The sequence below is a fragment of the Tetranychus urticae genome, chromosome 1 (assembly GCF_039701765.1).
Source record: "Tetranychus urticae isolate SD_2017Ah chromosome 1, NJAU_TeUrti_SD_1.0, whole genome shotgun sequence".
In the NCBI taxonomy this organism is placed as follows: Eukaryota; Metazoa; Arthropoda; class Arachnida; order Trombidiformes; family Tetranychidae; genus Tetranychus; species Tetranychus urticae.
The window spans coordinates 10,312,527-10,333,739 of NC_142958.1; the positions used below are offsets into that span (position 1 = coordinate 10,312,527).

The 21,213-nt window shown below is 36.7% G+C and overlaps 1 protein-coding gene across 2 annotated transcripts; it reads left to right on the plus strand.

Moving 5' to 3' along the window:
* Window positions 1–1,343: 1,343 nt before the first annotated feature.
* On the plus strand, window positions 1,344–20,006 carry RyR (Ryanodine receptor). Of its 2 annotated transcripts, XM_015927826.3 has the most exons (12): window positions 1,344–1,695; window positions 2,589–3,080; window positions 3,377–7,521; window positions 7,828–12,432; window positions 12,497–14,633; window positions 14,820–14,932; window positions 15,002–15,338; window positions 15,457–16,344; window positions 16,415–16,480; window positions 16,804–18,801; window positions 18,922–19,068; window positions 19,141–20,006. In XM_015927826.3, exons 1-12 carry the CDS (start codon window positions 1,642–1,644, stop codon window positions 19,759–19,761), a joined length of 15,603 nt encoding a protein of 5,200 aa, XP_015783312.1. In that variant the 5' UTR covers window positions 1,344–1,641; the 3' UTR covers window positions 19,762–20,006.
* Window positions 20,007–21,213: the final 1,207 nt, after the last annotated feature.

The window sequence follows — 21,213 nt, forward strand, 5'->3', positions numbered from 1 at the left end:
ATGCTTGATTCTCAGCTAAAGCCAATCGTTTTGATTCAAATTCATATTAGAAAAAATTAGTTTGAAAGAAAAAATTCTGAAAGTACGCAATTTCGCGTGTTAGTTTAATAGAAATAATTCAGTATAAACTTGCACTGAAAACAGAACGAGAAAGTAAAATGAACTATGAAAGTTGGAAGTAGGAAGCACAAAAAGAGCTTGCAAGGGATAGTCAGCTTTTGTGTGAAAAAGAGTTTGTTCAATTCTGCAATTGATTTAAATTCAAGTTATTTATCTACAACCTTATATGCTAATTACAGTTAAATTTTTCAAGTTAGTTCAGCAAATGTTCTGATGATCGAACAATGCAAAGAATAAAAACACTTTTGGTTAACTTGAAGAGTATTTCCTTCTATCTGTAAGTTTTAAAAGATAGCTTCGCAACAAGTAAGTTTTTCAGTTCTACTTCCGAGAAAAAATAATTCGAATAACAAGTTGCTGATCGTTCAATCCTGGTATATTAGCAAACTCACAAAACTTGAACTGCGACAAAACATAGGTTTTTACATTCATTTTCCTTAGTAGACATTTCAAAAATAATAGACATAAAAATGTTCGTCTTATTTCTTTCTTTTACTCTTTCTCGTCATCATCTTCTTCATCTGTACGCTATTTATTAATAGAATTGCGATTTCTTTAAGCTTTATTTCTCAGTCTTAAGTAAAGTGCAGTTTTGGTTTCATTTATTGGAATAAAGCTTCAGATTACAGTTTGATATTGTCCTCTGCTGTACCAAATGAATAGATAGAAAGAGATTGGGAGTTGAAAAGTTGATTCTCCCATAATATTATAAAATATCTGAAAGAAATCTCGTTAAATTGATTTGCATCTCTACCTGTATATCTTCCGTGTGTGCGCTACCTGACTGGAAGACATTGAGTACTTGATCTTGGTCGAATTACTGTTACATGAAATGATCCATTAATGCCAATTGCTTTTGGATTATTTCAGGTGAAATTACAGACGAAACGAAATTTTAGACATAATGACAGTCGATTCAATAAGTATTGGAATATAATGAATCTGGAAACATTCAAATGCTAAAATAGATTGTTGAGTTGAAAAGATGAGACGATGTTGAAGACTGGCAAAAGGCCCAAGCAGATTCTGTTGAAGAGAACAATCTATTTTAGTTTCATCCAGTTACAAAGTCGAGTTATGAATCGCATGTAACAGCGCAATTTCTGTGGTTTGACCTGATTCCCAATTTAGATGTATCTTGTTGTTTCATCTTCATTCTCAATCTTTGTTGCTAATTAAACTAAACTAAGCTTTCTGATTCGTTTCGCAAACAAAATAGACAGAGAAAACTGATGAAAGAAAGGGAATAGTTTTATTTTGTTTTCTCAGAAGATCCTTAAATCTACTTCAATTGTTTTAGCTTTAATTTATTTATTTTTTATTCCAATTTTGTTAAAAGTTTTTCAATTATTTTTATTCAAGTATAACAACAATGAAATCCAGGAAAAGTTATTCAAATCAAACAAAAAATGGATAAATTATGTGCTTCTGTGTTAATCTCTCAGTTTATTACTGTGATTATTAAATATCGACCTTCACTCGAATAAATTCGTGTCAAATTAGTGATAAAATCAATTCACAATGGGAGATACTGAAGCTGGATCGGAACAAGATGATGTGTCATTCCTACGAACTGTAAGTTTTCACTTCTACTTCACAAAATTTAGCTTTAAATTCATCTTTTATAATGAAAATATAATAATCGAAATGAACTTCTTTTACTTAACTTACATACAAAAAGTATCAAGTTTTACTTTGAACATTAACTGATGAAGTTCAATAGGAATGTATAAATCAAATCTATTATAAATAAACAAGTGTTGAAACGTAATTTAACTCAAAACTAAAATAGTTCAATTTGTTGCTATTAAAAGAAGGTTCAACTTATCATTCGAGACTATCACTGGGTTCTATGTAAAAAAGACAAATAAACTCGCAGAAATGCTGTTTCAGTGAAGCGATTTAAAGCTAAACCTTCGGAGTTCATTTAGAAACACATGGATACAAAACTAGAGATCGAACTTTTAAATTTGGACTCGATTTTCTCAAATCTCTTTTTTCATGCGATTTTCACCACCCAATTTCACAAAATTGTTCACTGCTTCCATATAAGATTCAGTTTATGATCAATTGGTGGTGTTTAATGGTTCATGTGTTAGATCAGATGTTTGATTTGATAGATGTTTAACTTGAATTTTTCCTTGTTAATCATCGGTATTTAGTATTGTAAGGGGCGAAGAGGATCATAGGGTCGAAGATAGTAAAAGGAAAAAGCAGAAAATTGCAAAAGATGATAAAAGAGGCCTTTAGGTCAGTATAGACTCATAGACAATGATTCAACTTTTATTGAGAAATGTTTTGGTATAATGTAATTCCTTTGCATTTCAGATTGAAATTTTTAGTCAGCATCACTTTATTAAATTATGAGAAAATTTCGGGATAATCCAATTGTACTCTTCAAGAGTTAAACTATCCAGTTACCATGTTAAATTGATAATTTCTAATTGAATTGCTTTCAATGATTTCAGGATGATATGGTTTGCTTACAAAGCACGGCAACAGGAACTCGAATCTGTTTGGCTGCTGAAGGCTTTGGTAATCGTCATTGTTTTCTTGAAAACATTGCGGACAAAAATTTTCCACCGGAACTATCTTCATGTGTATTTGTAATTGAACAAGCGTTATCTGTTCGAGCTCTTCAAGAGATGGTAACTGCTGAAGCTCAAGGAACTTCTGAAGGTGGAGGAAGTAAAGGAGGTTCAGGAGGTAGCTCAAGAACCTTGCTTTATGGTCATGCCGTGTTACTTCGTCATGGTCACTCTAAAATGTACTTGGCCTGCCTTTCATCTACCAGTTCATCCAGTGATAAATTAGCATTTGATGTTGGTCTTCAAGAGCACTCACAGGGTGAAACATGTTGGTGGACTGTGCATCCTGCCAGCAAGCAAAGGTCAGAAGGTGAAAAAGTACGAGTTGGAGATGAAATAATTTTGGTCAGTGTGGCAACAGAAAGATATCTAGTAAGTTACCTTTATTAAATTGTTGATTGAAATTGTTTCAGAAGGAAAATGGATAAGAATTTTAGTCAACATGAGTTCCTATGAGTTAATTCATTTTGACTCGTTGAAAAGTTATAAATAAATGTTCGAGTTGGATGATTGTTAAACTTCATTTTATCTGTTGGACTTGACACTTTTCCAATTAGAGTTATTCGATTTTGTTCACTTTTCTTCGTTTCTGGCAAAATATCAAAGATTGTTGCAACGATTTAATTCATTTTATTATGTTTCGCTTTTTTGATGACTTCACTGAATAGCATACAGCAAAAGAAGAGGAACGCAGTATTGTTGATGCCAGTTTCAAATTGACCCATTGGTCAGTTGCTCCTTTCGGTACTGGACTCAGTCGAACCAAGAATGTTGGATTTGTTTTCGGTGGTGACGTTCTCAGGTTTTACCATGGGGGCGATGAATGCCTTACTGTTCCAGCTAATTGGAATGAATCAACGGGACAGAATATGGTGATTTATGAAGGTGGACCAGTGATGTCTCAGGCTCGATCTTTATGGAGACTTGAATTGGTTCGAACCAAATGGGCTGGAGGATTCATTAACTGGGGCTACCCTTTGCGCATTGTTCATATAACAACTGGACGCTACTTAGGAATGACCGATAAATTTGAAATTTGTCTTGTTGCTCGAGAAAACGCAACTGTAGCTGAAACAGCTTTCTGTTTGAGACAAAATAAAGATGATAAAAAGATCGCAATCGATGAAAAGGAGGAGGAAGTAATTGGTTTACCTTTGATCAAATATGGTGATACTTCGTTCTTTTTGCAGCACATTGAAACGGCTTATTGGTTGTCTTATCGTTCTTATGAAACTAAGAAAAGAGGAATCGGTAGGGTCGAAGAGAAACAGGCCATTCTTTCGGAAGAAGGTAAAATGGATGATGGACTGGAGTTTTCACGATCTCAAGAAGAAGAAGCTAAAACGGCTCGAGTTATTCGCAAATGTGGTATAATGTTCAACAAGTTTATAAGAATTTTGGATTGTTTGTACACTCAACGATTTGTTCATGGAGCTCGAATGGCTTCAACTCGACAAAGTACAATGCATGGAGGATCAGTCCATGGAAAGAAAAGTCCAACAGAGGGAATGGTGGGTTCACCACCAGGTTCACCACCTAGAGGTAGTGGTGGTTCATCCATGGCCATTCATCAGATAACTTCAAGTGCTGTGTTGCCACAGTGCGACCAAGAAGAAATGGTTATGTGTTTGGAAGATTTGATTGCTTACTTTGAACAACCTCAAGAAGATATTGATCACGAAGAGAAGCAGATTAGACTGAAAGCACTTCGTAATCGACAAGACTTGTTTCAAGAAGAAGGCATTCTCAATCTGATTTTAGAAACAATCGATAAGATAAATACAACCACTAATCAGGGTTTATTGCACTTACTTCTTGGTGGTGAATCAAGTCCATCATGGGACTTGATATCTTCGTATTTGTACCAACTTTTAGCAGCCGTGATTAAAGGTAATCACACCAATTGTGCCCAGTTTGCTCAAGCACACAGATTAGATTGGCTATTTTCTCGATTCTCATCACAAGCTGGTGGTGAAGGAACTGGAATGCTCGATGTGCTTCATTGTGTTCTTACTGATTCCCCTGAAGCGCTCAACATGATGAAAGAAGATCATATCAAAGTAATAATTTCACTTCTCGAAAAGCATGGACGTGATCCTAAAGTGTTGGACATTTTGTGCTCTTTGTGTGTTGGTAACGGTGTTGCAGTTCGTAGTTCTCAAAATAATATCTGTGATAATCTTTTACCATCAAGAAGTTTGCTGCTTCAAACTCGACTAGTTGATCATGTCACCTCGATGAGACCCAATATTTATGTTGGTAAAGTTGAAGGTTCAGCAATGTACCGACGTTGGTACTTTGAGTTGACACTTGATCATGTTGAACAAGTAACTCATTTAGAGCCTCATTTCCGTGTTGGATGGGCTAATACTTCTGGTTACGTTCCTTATCCTGGTGGTGGACCGAAATGGGGTGGCAATGGTGTAGGAGATGACATATTTTCATATGGATTCGATGGTCTGGCCTTTTGGACATCAGGAGTTGCGAATCAAGTAAGAACAGTTGCTGAGGGAACACCATTCCTCGTTAAAGGTGATGTTGTCGGCTGTATCCTTGATCTTAATATACCTTTAATTACATTTACCGTAAATGGATTACCAGTTCGAGGTTGTTTCAAAGGGTTCAATACAGACACTGGCATGTTTTATCCAGTCATCAGTTTCTCAGCCAAATACTCATGTCGCTTTTTGTTTGGAGGTGATCATGGACGTCTAAAGTTTGGACCACCAATAGGCCATTCCCCGTTGGTGGAAGCACTTCTTCCCGGTCAGATACTTCAAGTTGAACCATGTTTCCAATTCGGTGAATTGTCGAAAAACATTATACTTGGTCCAGCACTTGAACTAACAGATGACGCCGCTTTTGTTCCACATCCAGTTGATACATCAAACGTAAATTTGCCTCAGTACATTGAGGGAATTCGTGATAAGCTGGCTGAGAATATTCACGAAGTTTGGTCAATGAATAAAATTGATTCAGGTTGGGTGTATTCAGATGTTCGTGATGATGTATCCCTAAAACACCCTTGTTTAACGTCCTTTGAACGGTTACCAGCGAAAGAGAAAAAGTATGACACAACTTTGGCCCTTTCAACATTGAAAACTATTGTAGCCCTTGGTTATCGTATAACGATGGACAAACCTCCAGGTAGGATAAAAGTTCTGAGACTTCCAAATGATCCTTATTTGCAATCTAATGGATACAGACCGGCGCCATTAGATTTGAGTGCCATAGAGGTTACACCAAAGATCGAAGAACTGATTGAATTGTTGGCCGAAAACACACATAATGTTTGGTCTGCAGAGAGAATCCAACAAAACTGGACTTATGGATTCTCTGAAGATCCAATGGCTCGAAGAAGCCCACATTTAGTGCCTTACAAGTATGTTGACGATTTGATCAAAAAAGCAAATCGCGATACTGCTTCAGAAATGGTCAAGACTTTATTGGCCTATGGTTATGTATTGGAATCTCCAGCTTCAGATGCCTCTGAACTGGATAATTTGATGGGCAAGGCCAAGGTCAAAGGTGAAAATTTCCGTTCATACAGAGCTGAAAGAACTTATGCCGTTACCACAGGTAAATGGTACTTTGAAATTGAAATATTATCAGATGGACCAATTCGAGTTGGGTGGGCAACTCTCAATTTTTCCTCTTCGAAGGAGTTAGGAGCCGATGAATATTCTTGGGGATTTGATTGTCACTCTGCTCGAAAGTACAACAGTGGACTGACAGAGCCTTTTGGCAAAACAATTTCCATCGGTGACATTATCGGTTGTATGGTCGATATTGGGGATAGAACAATAAGCTTTTCTTTCAATGGTGAACTTTTACTTGACTCATCTGGTGGCGAAATGGCCTTTACTGATGTAAATGTTGGTGATGAAGGTTGTGTTCCTGCTTTAACTTTATCTGTTGGTCAAAAAGTTAGACTCATTCTAGGTCAAGATGTGAATGCTTTGCGATGTTTCACTAATTGTGGTCTTCAAGAGGGTTATCAACCTTTTTGTGTAAACATGAATCGAAACATGACACTTTGGTACAACAAAGATGAACCCATCTTTATCAATGTCGACGAAACTCCATCTCCCATTGAGGTAACCAGGATCCCTGGAGGATCCGACTCTTCGCCCGCTCTTAAAATAAGTCACAAATTATTTGAAACGCAGGAAAAAGTGAGTTGGGAAATGTTCAGATTGAGTTTACCGGTGACTTGTAATGGAGAGTTGATTGATGATAGAGAGAAACAAAGACGATTTGAGGAGAATGTTCGTCGACAGAGACGCACTCGAGCTGAACGATCAGGCATTCGACATCCAGGCAATTTGGAACAGCACATGCTTCAGTCAGGATTTTCCATGGCCGATGTGAAAGATTTGCAACGAGCTTATTCTGAGGATGCTTCAGAAGATGTTGAAACACCACAACCTGGATCTGGTCCACCGGGTGGTTGGAGTGAGGGAACTGCTCCTCGTCGTCAAGGGTCATTGACTAAAACCAAATCCTTTGATAATGCATTAACAGTACCATCTTTAGGTCAAGCACAAGCAATGATGCGCGAAACTGGTGGTGGTTTTTCGACTAAAAGAGCCACTTCTGTTGAGACGCTGAACCGTTCAAAGACGTCAGAAGTTGAAGATGCAACCAAGAAAAGAGCAAAGTCACCGTTCAGATTGTTCGGTAAGAAAGAACCACAATTACCTCCAAGATCACCAAGAACAAGGGAAGTCGAACCACCTACAATAAGTGTTTTAGCTTCGAGTGCTACTCAGTTAATTCCACCAGCAGTTCCAGATCGACCGCAAAATATCGGGTAAGTTCGTATTTCTTTGAATGAAATTACTGCTTATAACTTAATGATAATTGCTAATTAGAACCTTTGAAATGAAATCCTTCTGCTCTAAATTAATCTGTATTGAGAAATATTATTTGCTTTGGATTTGGATTGATAAAGTTATAAAAGTTTCGGTGGGTTGCTATTTTTCCGCATCTGAAGTAAACCACAGTTCATAAGGAAAAATCCAGTATTGATAGCATGTGCATCATATTGATGGAATAAAAGAGAAAATGATTATCTCATGAGCTTTTTTAATTATGGTTTTTGTTTGATTTTCAACAGAACTGGAGATCGTCCAAGCATACCTTTAGCCAGAAGAGGATCGAGATCCAACATTTCAGAGGCTTTGCCAGATGAAGCTTCAGATCAATTGGATCCTGCATCATTAGATTTGATCGATGAATATTTCTATGGTATAAGAATCTTTCCAGGTCAAGATCCTCATCATGTCTATTGTGGTTGGGTCGTTTCCAATTTCCGTCATTATGAGAAAACATTTGACGCCAATTCTGTTCGTCGAGCCACTATTCAAGTTTGGGGTGAAAATGGACAACTTGCTGAATACTGTGATCGACAAAATTGTTATATTTTGAATGCTGGTCAGTTATACAATGATGTCAATGAGATTGAACAGTCTGGTGGACGTTCAAATCAAGGTATGTTTGTCGGCTGTCATATCGACTTATCAACTGGTACGTTGACTTTTACTGCTGATGGAAAGCCAACCAAGTATCGATTCCGTCTTGAACCAGGAACTAAACTGTTTCCAGCTGTGTTCTTTGAAGCGACCAGCAAAGAGTGTCTTCAATTCGAATTAGGTCGAACACCAACAACGCTTCCTCTATCAGCTGCTATCTTACGATCATCAGAGAAGCATTTAACACCACAATGTCCTCCTCGTCTGAAAGTACAGTCACTACAACGATACCAATGGGCTCGAGTGCCAAATGTATCATTAAAACCTCACGCTCTAAAACTATCTGATATTCGAGGTTGGTCCATGTTGGTTGACGATGCCGTTTCAATGTTAGCTTTGCACATACCAGAAGAAGATCGATGTGTTGACATTCTTGAACTCATAGAAGCAGAAAAATTCTTGATTTTTCACGCTCGAACATTGGCGCTTTATGGTGCACTTTGTTTTCAAGGCAATACCCGAGCTGCTCATATCATTTGCTCTCATGTGGACGAAAAGCAGCTTCTTTATGCTATCCAATCAGAGTACATGTCTGGACCATTGAGATCGGGATTTGCTGACCTATTAATTAGTTTACATTTAGAGTCAGGAGCTTATGCACGCTCATTGACACAAAATGAGTTCATTGTCCCACTAGGCAACGAGTTGAAAGATTTATACAAAAATAATCCTTGCCTTTCGAATTCAATTTCATCGCTTGAATCTGTTTCTATTCGACCTCAAATGAAACAATCAGATAAAGTTGAAAAGGTTGAATCGGTCAAGGGTTTATATGCACCCTTTTTCCCGGTTGAAACTCTTAAATCATTTGTGATGGAAGCTCTTGATGAGGCAGTAAAACGTTCAAATCGGCCGATGAGAGACCCTATTGGTGGATCCAATACCGACTTATTCGTCCCATTACTTAAACTGATTGATAAACTTTTGTTGAATGGTTACATTGAAGACAACGATTTGGGAAGCTTATTGATTCTCATAGATCCAGCTACTTTTGATAATGAATATGATTTAGAGGCTGAAGCCAAATTGAAAGGATTACTTGAGATGCAACTTGACGAAGGTGTCAAACTACAAATGTGTTATATCCTTCACCATTTGTACGATGTTCAGTTACGCCATCGAGTTGAGTCTATAATTTCATTTACCAGTCAATTTGTGGCCGATGTTCAGGTCGACCAATTAAGGCGATATATTTCAGTTAAACAAGAAGATCTTCCAGCCGCTGTTGCTGCCAAGAAAACTCGAGAGTTTCGTTGTGCTCCTAAAGAGCAAATGAGAATGATTCTAGGGTTCAAAAATATAGAAGATGAACAGGCTGAAAATTGTCCGACTGGGGAAGATTTAAGAACAGCTCTCAATGAATTTCATGGAGACTTAATGGGTAGAGCAAAGGTTATTTTGGAAGGTTGTGCTGAGGAAGAAGCTGCAATTGATAATAAAACAAGTGAAGAAGGTAAATTATCCTGGTCTAAAAAGATATTCGGCCTTGTCAAGGTGGGTAAAGTATCAATCGAAGGTCCAGTTTCTTCTAACGACCAAGAAAACGGTAATCGACAAGAAGAAATATTCATTCATAAAGTGGTCGATACAGTTAAGCATTGGTCACAAGAATCAGAAATTGAAGATAGAGAATTGATTCGCCAGTTATTTTACCTTTTATTGCGAAGTTATGATGGAGTTGGCGAGTTGATGATGGCCTTGGAGCAAACATATGTCATTAGTCACACATCTAAAGAGGATGTCGATGGTTTACTACAGCATTTGGCTACAATAAGAGCTCTTCTTCCGGTGCAAATGAGTCCTGAAGAAGAAGAAATTGTTCGTGAAACATTATGGACATTAGTACAGAATCGTGTCTTCTTCCAACATCCTGATTTGATTAAAATTCTGCGAGTTCATGAGAATGTTATGGATATTATGACAAATACTTTGAGTAAGAGAGCTCAAGGTGAGTCAGGAGGAAGTTCGGGTTTACCCAGTGGAACGAGTAATGCAGCTGGTTCAGCTAATGCAGGTACTGGTGCTTCTGGTGGAGCCAATAAGATAGAGTCGGAAGGTAGTGGAGCCACGGCTATTGGCGATACTTCGGCTATGGTTGTGGCCACTTGTAGATTTTTGTGTTACTTTTGTCGTTCAAGTAGAACTAATCAAAAAGCCATGTTCCAACATCTCGACTTCCTTTTGCAAAACTCAAACATATTGCTTTCGCGTCCGTCTCTTAGAGGATCAACTCCATTGGATGTTGCTTCATCATCTGTAATGGAGAATCCAGAATTGGCATTAGCTTTGAGAGAAAATTATTTAGAAAAAATTGCCGTTTATTTGTCCAAATGTGGTTTCCAATCAAATCAAGAGCTTCTTGATAAAGGTTATCCTGATCTGGGTTGGGATCCGGTCGAAGGTGAAAGATATTTAGACTTTTTCCGAACCTGTGTTTGGGTTAATGGCGAATCAGTTGAAGAAAATGCAAACTTGGTTATTCGATTGTTGATTCGTAGACCTGAATGTTTAGGACCCGCTCTAAGAGGTGAAGGTGAAGGACTATTGCAAGCAATCAAAGATTCAATAGAAATGACTGATAAAATGAATTCATCTGGACAGTCAAATCAGGCTGAAATGAGAAATGCAATGATGTCAAGTGACGAAGAGAAAGAAAATGACGATTTTATTGACATGGGGGCAGCAATACTCAACTTTTATTGTGCTTTAGTTGATTTACTTGGTCGATGTGCTCCGGAAGCAGCGACCATTGCTATGGGCAAGAATGATTGTCTTCGAGCTCGAGCTATTCTTAAATCGTTGGTTCCAATGCAAGACTTGGAAGGTGTTCTTGCTTTGCGCTTTTCAATATTTTCCTCTCCCGAGGCAATGACAAGAGCCGACTTACCAATAGGTTTTCTTCCTCAACATAAACAGTCCATTGTGCTTTTCCTGGAGCGTGTTTACGGAGTTGAAAATCAGGAAGTTTTCTTCAGGTTACTTGAAGATGCCTTTTTACCCGATTTACGAGCTGCTACCATGTTGGAGCGTCACGATGGCTCAGAGTCACAAATGGCACTTGCACTTAACCGTTATCTTGGAAACGCTGTTCTTCCTCTTCTCATAAAATACTCTCATTATTTCGGTAATGCTGAAAATTGGGCTTCTTTGATGGACGCAACTCTTCACACAGTCTACAGACTGTCAAAGGTGAAAATATTAACAAAAGGACAACGAGAATGTGTCTCTGATTTCCTTGTCGCCTTAACTCATGAAATGCAGCCCAGCATGTTATTGAGTTTACTTCGTAAATTGACAATCGACGTTTCAGTTCTTACAGAATATTCTACAGTCGCTCTTCGGTTATTGACATTACATTACGAGCGATGTTGTCGTTACTACGGACACAGTGGATCTGGATCAGCTTCGGCAGAAGAAAGAAAGCTAACTATGTTATTGTTTTCCAATATTTTTGATTCCTTGGCTAAAATGGAATACGATCCTGATCTTTTCAAAAAAGCACTTCCCTGTTTAACGGCAATAGCGTGTGCTTTGCCTCCCGATTATTCAATGACACCTTCAACTGATGATTCCTTGCACACAAAGACCATTCGAGATGATGGACCTTACCTACCTAATCCAGTAAATACAAGTGGAATCAACCTGACTGGAGGTTTAGTAAACTTGATAAATAGATTTGCTGAACATTACCATGATTCTTGGTCTCAAAGGAAATTCGAACAAGGTTGGAGTTATGGAGATTCATGGAGTCTTGAGAGGAAAACTCATCCAAGATTAAAACCTTATTATATGCTAAACGATTACGATAAAGAAAAGTACAAAGAACCGATAACTGACATAATAAAAACTTTATTAGCTCTGAGTTGGCAATTGGAGCAAACTGATAACAGTCAAATGAATGCTAGAGCAAATTCGAGAAACGATATTCGTCCCAATCTCAACGACTACAGTCCACAACCTGTTGATACATCAAGTCTCACATTAAATCGAGACATTCAAAGTCTTTCGGAAAGATTGGCCGAGAATGCCCATGAAATTTGGGCTAAAAAGACCAAAGAAACTTTAGGTGGAATAATTCATCCTCAAATGGTTCCATATGATCTGCTGACGGACAAAGAGAAGCGTAAAAATCGTGAAAGATCGCAAGAATTCTTGAAATACTTGCAATATGAAGGATTCAGGGTTTACAAGTAAGTATTATATGCATGGTAAACTTTATGTCAATGGCATTTATTATTTTGTTTTTTGTCGTAGATCTACAAATAAACAAGAAGCGGAGAACAGCAAACAAGAATCAAGTGGCCTACACGGACATGCAGAAACTAGATTCGCTTCATCATTACTAGAGCGTCTCTTGCAATATTTAGATACTGCAGCAATCAGTCTAAAGCTTTTGAAGCCAAGTGCAAATTACTCCAGACGAATGAGCTTCAAACACTCAAGTCGAGATATTAAATTTTTCTCTAAAGTAGTTCTTCCTTTGGTTGAGAAACTTTTTCAAGCTCACAAAGAGTTTTTCCTTGCTTCAGCTTCTGGTCAGTCAACTTTAGCTCTTGGAATCGCCACTCCTAAAGAGAAAGAAATGGTCACTTCGCTATTCTGTAAACTTGCTGCTTTGCTTCGTTCAAAGCTCGCAGTCATGGGATCAGATGCTAAGATATCTGTGAGATGTCTTCAAGTGCTTATTAGAGCTACTGATGCACGAACAATCGTCCGAAATTCGCCTGATTTTGTAAAAACTTCCATGTTAACCTTTTTCAATCACGCTGCTGATGACTTGGCCAATTGTGTTGCTAATTTACAGAATTTCCGATTCAGTCATATTCGTGGAACTACAATGAAAACGTCTTCTTCATTGAACTATATTCAACTTGTATTGCTTCCAGTTCTTACGGCGTTGTTTGATCATTTGGCTTCCAATGAATTTGGAGGTGATTTACTTCTCAACGATATTCAAGTGGCTTGTTACAAAATACTCAATTCCCTTTACTCTTTTGGAACCAATCCCAATCTGACGTTAGACCGTAAATTTATCAAAGCTGAACTCGATTTTCACAGAAGACAGGTCGGTGATTGTTTAGGTGCCTTTTCAGCTACTTTTCCAGTTGCTTTTCTGGAGCCTCACCTCAACAAAAACAATAAATACTGTATTCACAGTCGAAGTCAAGATTATTCATTGGAAGCTCAAGCAGTAATGCAAGATTTAGAGGCTTCAATGCCAACATTGGATGATTTAATGTCTCAGTTCGAAAAATATGTTGATTCAGAGACTAAATACCACAAAGAACCACACACCATTGACATTATTCTTCCCCTGTTGTGTGCTTACCTTTCATTCTGGTGGAACCAAGGACCTGATTCTGTGAATCCTTCAGATGGAAATCATGTAACCACCGTAACAAGTAGTCATCTTAATCGAATGTTGAAGTCAATATTGAATTTGGTTAAAAACACTGTTGGTCACAATGGCAATCAATGGATGGTGACTCTTCCAGCTCACACAGGAATGATTATAATTAATCCTTCTGAAGAGCTGCTTATCGATCCTGTCCTTCCATTGACTGAACGCATTCGTCAAATCGCTGATCGAGCATTTCACAGAGAGGATGCCATGAAAGGCTATCTAAAATCTCAGACAGATGAAACTTCTGAGCTTGAGACACAATTGATGGAAGAGTTTAACCTTTTAGTGCGCGATATTTACGCCTTTTATCCCATGCTGATTAAATATGTTGAACATCAGAGGAATCACTGGTTACGAGAAAATTGCCGAGAGGCTGAACAAGTGTATCATTGTGTAGCCACGATATTCAACCAATGGTCCAAATCTCAATATTTCCGTAAAGAAGAGCAAAACTTTATCTCTGCCAATGAGATTGACAATTTAGCTTTAATAATGCCTTGGTCTGGTCGAGCAGGTCGACCTGTAATTACAAAATCCGACATTCAAGCAACTTCAGGAAGAGTAAAGAAGAAGAAGAGAGATGGAAAGAGAGACAAAGAAAAGGAACTCGCATCGTCCCTTATCGTGTCTGCATTGAAACGCTTGCTGCCTGTTGGACTCAACCTGTTTGCTGGTCGTGAACAAGAATTGGTTCAACATGCAAAAGATAAATTTTTACACAAAGAAAATGAAGGGTTCATCTCTGAATATGTTAGGACTACTCTGAGTTTACCTGATAAAATTGATCCATCCGATGAAATGTCGTGGCAACATTACCTTTATTACAAACTTGGCAGTCAAAGGACAGGAGCAATTGAAGGACTTAAAGGGAATGGAAAAGATTTGGTTATTGTTCAGAATACTAAAGTTGAAGATAAAGAGAAAACCCAAGAAGTTCTAGTCGAAAGGATTATAGCTATGGCCAAAGTCCTTTATGGACTTCACATGGTAATTATTCGATTGATGAATTAAAAGATTCAAGTTGGCACTGAAAAGGTGCACAACGAATAGTGTAGACTTGACGACTCGAACAAGATTTGAATATTTTCAATTGATTTATCATAGATTTTTTATTCAAATTGTAAATTCGTATTCACTTGACATTTTAATTTTATTTTTAAATCTAACTTATAGATTGATCATCCATCTCAAAAAGAAAAAGGCGTTTATCGAAGTTGCGTTTCTACTCAGCGTAAAAGAGCCGTAATAGCTTGTTTCCGAATGATATCTCTTCATCAACTACCAAGGTAAATATCAGTAATCAGTCTTGCTTTTATGATTAACTTTTCTTGACTTCATTTGATTTCGTTTTCAAGGCATCGTGTAATAAATATATTCTTGAGAGCTTATAATGAATTATGGCTGAATGATGAGAATAACGGACAAGAACAATTGATCGAGGATCTAACAGAGTCATTCGAAGAACACGAACAGAATAAAGGAACCGAAGTTGTTATTGAAGATAAACCTGATCCATTGACTCAGTTAATGACGACATTCAGTCGAAAAGCAACAACTGAACATGGAACTGCTGTTAAAGAAGACGAGCTTTATATGAAATATGCACTTCTTTTTAGTCAAAGCTGTGGTGGTGTTGAAGAAGAGGAGGAAGAAGAAGGTGGAGAAGAAGAGGAAGGAGGAGCATCGATACATGTAAGTCTAATTGAAGAGCAATCAATTGATTAACAATTTGAGTTGACCTTTGTGGACCAGAATATTTCATTTGCTCATTATGTATAAAGATTGATTATATTTTGATATTATTTTGTAGGAACAAGAATTGGAAAAACAAAAATTATTGTTTCAACAATCGAGACTTGCTGATCGTGGTATTGCTGAAATGATATTGTTATACATATCGAATTGCAAAGGAATTCAAAGTCCAATGGTTCTGAAAACTTTAAAGTTGGGCATTTCTATATTGAGAGGAGGTAATACAGATATTCAGCAAAGAATGATGAAGCACTTGAAAGACAAGAAAGATGTTGGATTCTTTACTTCAATAGCAAGTCTAATGAATTCATGTTCGGTTCTTGATTTGGATGCTTTTGAAAGGAATCAAAAAGCTGAAGGACTGGGAGTTGGTTCTGGGGGAACTGCAGGTGAAAAGAATATGCATGATTCTGAATTTACCTGTGTTTTGTTTAGATTTATTCAGCTTCTTTGTGAAGGACACAACCTGGAGTTTCAAAATTACCTGCGAACTCAAGCTGGTAATACAACAACAGTCAATGTAATAATCATTACTGTAGATTATTTACTTCGACTTCAAGAATCGATGATGGACTTTTATTGGCATTATTCAAGTAAAGATGTTATCGATCCTTCAGGTCAAGAAAACTTTTGCAAGGCCATAACAGTAGCTAAACAAGTTTTCTCCACTTTAACTGAATCTATTCAAGGCCCATGTCAGGGCAATCAACAAGCACTTGCACATTCCAGGCTTTGGGATGCTGTTGGTGGTTTCCTTTTCCTATTTGCTCACATGCAGGATAAACTCTCCAAGAATTCCAGTCAACTTGATTTATTAATTGAACTACTTGATTTGCAAAAAGAAATGGTTGTAATGATGTTATCCATGTTGGAAGGTAATGTTGTTAATGGAACCATTGGACGACAAATGGTAGATACTTTAGTTGAATCGGCCAGTAATGTTGAGGTAACCGTTTTGACACCCTTTTCAAATTGTTGGTCCAATTAATAATCATAATTTCTTTATTCTTTTTTAGCTCATTCTCAAGTTTTTCGACATTTTCTTGAAACTTAAAGAACTAACTTCTTCGATAACTTTCCAGGTAATTTCATTAATTAAACTTGGTGCAAAAGCATTGTCAATTATGTCTTCATTTCAACGAAAATGAAAATCTATAAATGTTGATGGTTTCATTTCATATTTTATTCCGAAAAACCAAGCATCCTGTTCTCATTCTAAACAATCGGCATTTCAGTTCATGAAAACTCATTCTTGTATTCGATAATTAGCTTTTGACACACTGATACAATCAGCTATCATTGTTCATGATCTAAGTCCATTTTCTCGATACTTTTACACCAAACGTTTATTCATTGAATTATTAACTAAAGTCATTGAATGTTTTCTTTATTTTATTTTCATTAGGAAATTGATAAGAAAGGAATTGGTTGGGTTGCAATGAAAGACTTTAAAAAGGCAATTGAGCAGCAAAAAAAGTATTCACCAGATGAAATTGAATATATTATGAGTTGCTGTGAGCCTAATCATGATGGGTTAATTGATTATCGTGAATTAACTGAGAGATTCCATAACCCAGCCAAGGAAATCGGATTCAATTTAGCAGTTCTTTTGACGAATTTAAGTGAACATATGCCAAGTGATCCTAGACTTCAACGTTTCCTTGAAATTGCCTCCTCAGTTTTGACTTATTTTGAGCCTTTCCTTGGCAGAATTGAAATCATGGGATCATCGAAACGAGTAGAGAGAGTATATTTCGAGATAAAAGAGTCGTCAATCAATCAATGGGAAAAGCCACAAATCAAAGAATCCAAACGAGCCTTTTTCTATTCGATAATAACAGAAGGAGGTGATAAAGAGAAGCTGGAACTTTTCGTCAACTTCTGTGAGGATGCAATATTTGAAATGCAACATGCAGCTTCAATATCAATGGAAGAAGAGGAAGAACCTAAAGCATCCGCCGAATATCCATTTTTGGGCGAAGAAGAGAAGCCTCCATCAGTTCTAGATCCCTTGAAAAAACTGATCAAGTACATTTTCTCAAGATTTTGGTCTATTTTGAGCTTTTTGACTCCTGGAAACATTAAAAAACAAGTAAACACCATGAAAGAAAAGTCTCTTCCCGAACTAATAATTGGATTCTTCCGATTGATCTACCGGTCATTTATTTTTTGTGGTCGAACCGTATATTCTGTATTGAAGTATATTCTACGTTTTCTACTTCGTCTGATGACTGGTGAACCGATTGCTGGTCCAATCGATATCGATGAAGAAGAAACGTCAAAAGCTTTGGTTCATGTTCCAACTGCTTTTACTTTACCTGATCGAGCTGTGGCTTCATTTCCTCTTTCAATGGCATCAATAGAAGCTCCAACTACACCAAGTCCTAGTCCGGCGATTGACGTCAAGTCACTTGAAAATGGTACCAATGATGAAAATAATGCAAACCCAACTGGTGATAGAAATGAATCTGGATTCGGAGGCAAGTCAACAGAAGACAATAAAGATGGAGAAGGTCGAAAACTTCGAGAATCTTTGTCATCTCCAACACTTTCGTCTAGCACAGTTGAAAGAAGAGAAGAGTCTCGAATCATTGAAAGAACTGGTGCAGACACAAGTGATAAAACAATACCTGTCTTACCTGAAGAAGATGAACTTGTTAAAAATGGAGAATCAGCGCCATTATTGTCATCATTCAACCTCGGGGATTATGCACATCGATTCATATGTTTCTTAGCTCGAAACTTTTATAGAATGAAATACATTGCGCTTTCCATTGCATTCATTATCAACTTTATTCTTCTTTTTTATCGAGTCACAAACACTCCACTTGTTGATCTTGATGGCAGTGGCTCGATGCCCGAATCAAGTTTAGGTTTGGATGAAACTTTAGAGACTTCGAATGGAAATGATGATGAAGGAGGAGGTGATGATGATGAAATAGAGGAATGGGTGTCTATAGAAGAGAATCTATTTTATTTAGTGCCGGTTATGCGAATACTTGCCCTTGCTCATTCGATGTTGGCTGTTTTCATGTTGATTGGCTACTATCACTTGAAATTACCTTTAGCTATTTTTAAACGGGAAAAAGAGATTTCAAGATCAATGGAATTCGACGGTCTTTACATATCTGGTGAATCTGACGATGACATAAAAGCACATTGGGACAAACTTGTAATATCAACGCCATCTTTTCCAGTCAACTATTGGGATAAATTTGTTAAGAAACGAGTCCGTGAAACTTACTCGGAACAATATGATTACGAACAAATCAGTAATATTCTTGGAATGGACAAAGGAGGAATATCGGCGAAACCGGAAGATTCAACTGGATGGTTCTCATTATTCTCAAATATTGACCTGAAGTATCAAATTTGGAAAGCTGGAGTTACAATAACTGACAGTGTAAGTAATATTGAGCGGTAAATCAATGTCTGTATCTACTTTGTCTTATTGACTGAAGTAGCTTCGACTTGATTGAAATGAAAGACGCAAAGACTTAATATGCTTTCTCGATTGTTTTAGACATTTTTGTACAACCTTTGGTACCTTTCATTTTCGGTTATGGGAAATTTCAACTACTTTTTCTTTGCGGCTCATTTACTAGACATTGCATTTGCTATTAAAACTCTTGCAACCATTTTACAATCAGTAACGCATAATGGGAAACAAGTGAGTATTTTGCTTTCAATTTATTTCATGCAAATATTGATTCTAAACGAGACATTTTTTGTTTCTTTTCAGTTGGTATTAACAGTGATGCTTCTCATCATTGTCGTATATATGTACACAGTAATTGCTTTCAATTTCTTCAGAAAATTCTATGTTCAAGGAGATGATGACGAAGAGAATGAACCTGATAAGAAATGCCATTCTATGTTAACATGTTTTGTTTTTAATATTTATCAAGGGGTTAGAGCAGGAGGTGGCATTGGGGATGTCATTGAGCCTCCAGACGGGGATGAATACGAAGTTTATCGTATAGTATTTGATATAACATTTTTTGTTTTCGTTATTATTATTTTGGTTGCAATTATCCAAGGTTTGATCATCGATGCTTTCGGTGAATTGAGAGGTCAACTACAATCTGTTGTTGATGACATGGAAGCCAATTGTTTTATATGTGGAATTGGTAAAGATTATTTCGACAAGACACCGCATGGTTTCGAGACTCATGTAATGAAGGAACACAATTTGGCAAATTACTTATTTTTCCTGATGCATTTAATCAATAAGCCTGACACCGACTATACTGGTCAAGAAACTTACGTTTGGGAATTGTATCAAAAAAGGTGTTGGGACTTTTTCCCTGTTGGTGAATGCTTTAGGAAACAATATGAAGATGAACTATCTGGAGCCAGTTGAATTTAGATATGCCTTTGTTTCATTCGTCTGCTTGCGTTTCCCCTGATCAACAGATGTTTGGCAATCATTTGGGGCTCAAACTAAACATTAGTCCATATATAGCCTATGTGCTGTTGATTATTTCCCGCAATGTTTGTAATCACGAACCTTCACTCATTCAGTCTTCTTTTTACTTGTAATTAATTTTCTTCATTTTCATTTTTGGTTTCAGTCAAACTAGAAATAAATATCGCTCTTTGCAATAATTTTTTAAAAAGCATTCAGTATGAAACAATAGTATTTTTTGCATATAATGCTAATTTCCGAAAAATTCAACATTAAGTTGAAGTCAATAAATTGAATATGAATGAGCATCTTAATTAGTTGAACCTATCACACATCAGATTCTGTTAACAACGTTTGGATCACAATGCTGTACGTTCGCTAAGAATGACAATAGTCAAGTGCAATAACAATTGGCTTTGGTCTAACAATAGCTAGGTATAGTAGTTGGTTGATTAATGACATAATTAATAGGTTTGGTTGATTGATGATAATTTGTTAATGCAATGAAGGTGGAAAATTGTCCATTAAGGTCAAAATTGGTGTTCGTCTTCAGATTTTAAGCATAGATATTCAACTAATCTTCTGACGAATGAGTCTAGAAATTGATTGAACTGACTATGGATTAAAGGATAATAAGAACTACTTAAAGGGTGTTAAGGTTTATTTCTTGCAAAAACAGGGGGAGAGAAACGATATTATCTGAAGATAAAGATGAAATCACAAAAGTAAAAGGTTAATCAAAATACCCAAGCAAATGCAAGTGACCAATTCATATTTATCGTCATGTTATTACCATTTTTATCTTTATCTTCAGATAAGATCGCTTTAACCTTTTCCTACTTTGCAAGAAATAAACCTTAACACCCTTTACATCAACAATTTTAACACAGCATAACAATTACATTCAAGTAATAGCATATCTGATTATATTTTGTTATTAGGGTTTCAAGTCTTTAACTTGATCATTGATAATTGTTTATGATTATAACAATTTATCAATGAACAGATTGATTGATTAAAGTCAAGTTATTTTACGATAAATCTGAACCAAAAATCAAAATAAAGGTGAATTGTTGGCTTGAAAGATCATGAAGATCAATCAATCATTTCAACAGCTTTATACCATTTCAATTGACGTCAAATTACTATTTAATAAATCAACAATTAAATGTACAACCACAGACCATTTTCACAGAACCCTGTCATGATTAATCATCAATTAAGTCTATTAATCTATCTAAAATTCAATGACAAAAAAGGATGCAATTGGCTTATAAGAAATGATCAAGATGTTGTGGCACAACTACTCATAGTAGGTCTGATAGTTAACCCAACTTTAGTGTTATTTTGGGTTGCTTTCAAACTTGGCCAATGTTATAATAAATAAATATAAAAATGTGAGCTATG

What these genes read in the sequence shown, in the direction of transcription:
- RyR (XM_015927826.3), top strand. Translation starts at nt 1,642, where the DNA reads ATGGGAGATACTGAAGCTGGATCGGAACAAGATGATGTGTCATTCCTA. An exon ending in GAAGGATTCAGGGTTTACAA is followed by an intron (nt 12,433 to 12,496) that starts GTAAGTATTATA and finishes TTTTTGTCGTAG; the next exon opens with ATCTACAAATAAACAAGAAG. An exon ending in AATCGGCCAGTAATGTTGAG is followed by an intron (nt 16,345 to 16,414) that starts GTAACCGTTTTG and finishes ATTCTTTTTTAG; the next exon opens with CTCATTCTCAAGTTTTTCGA.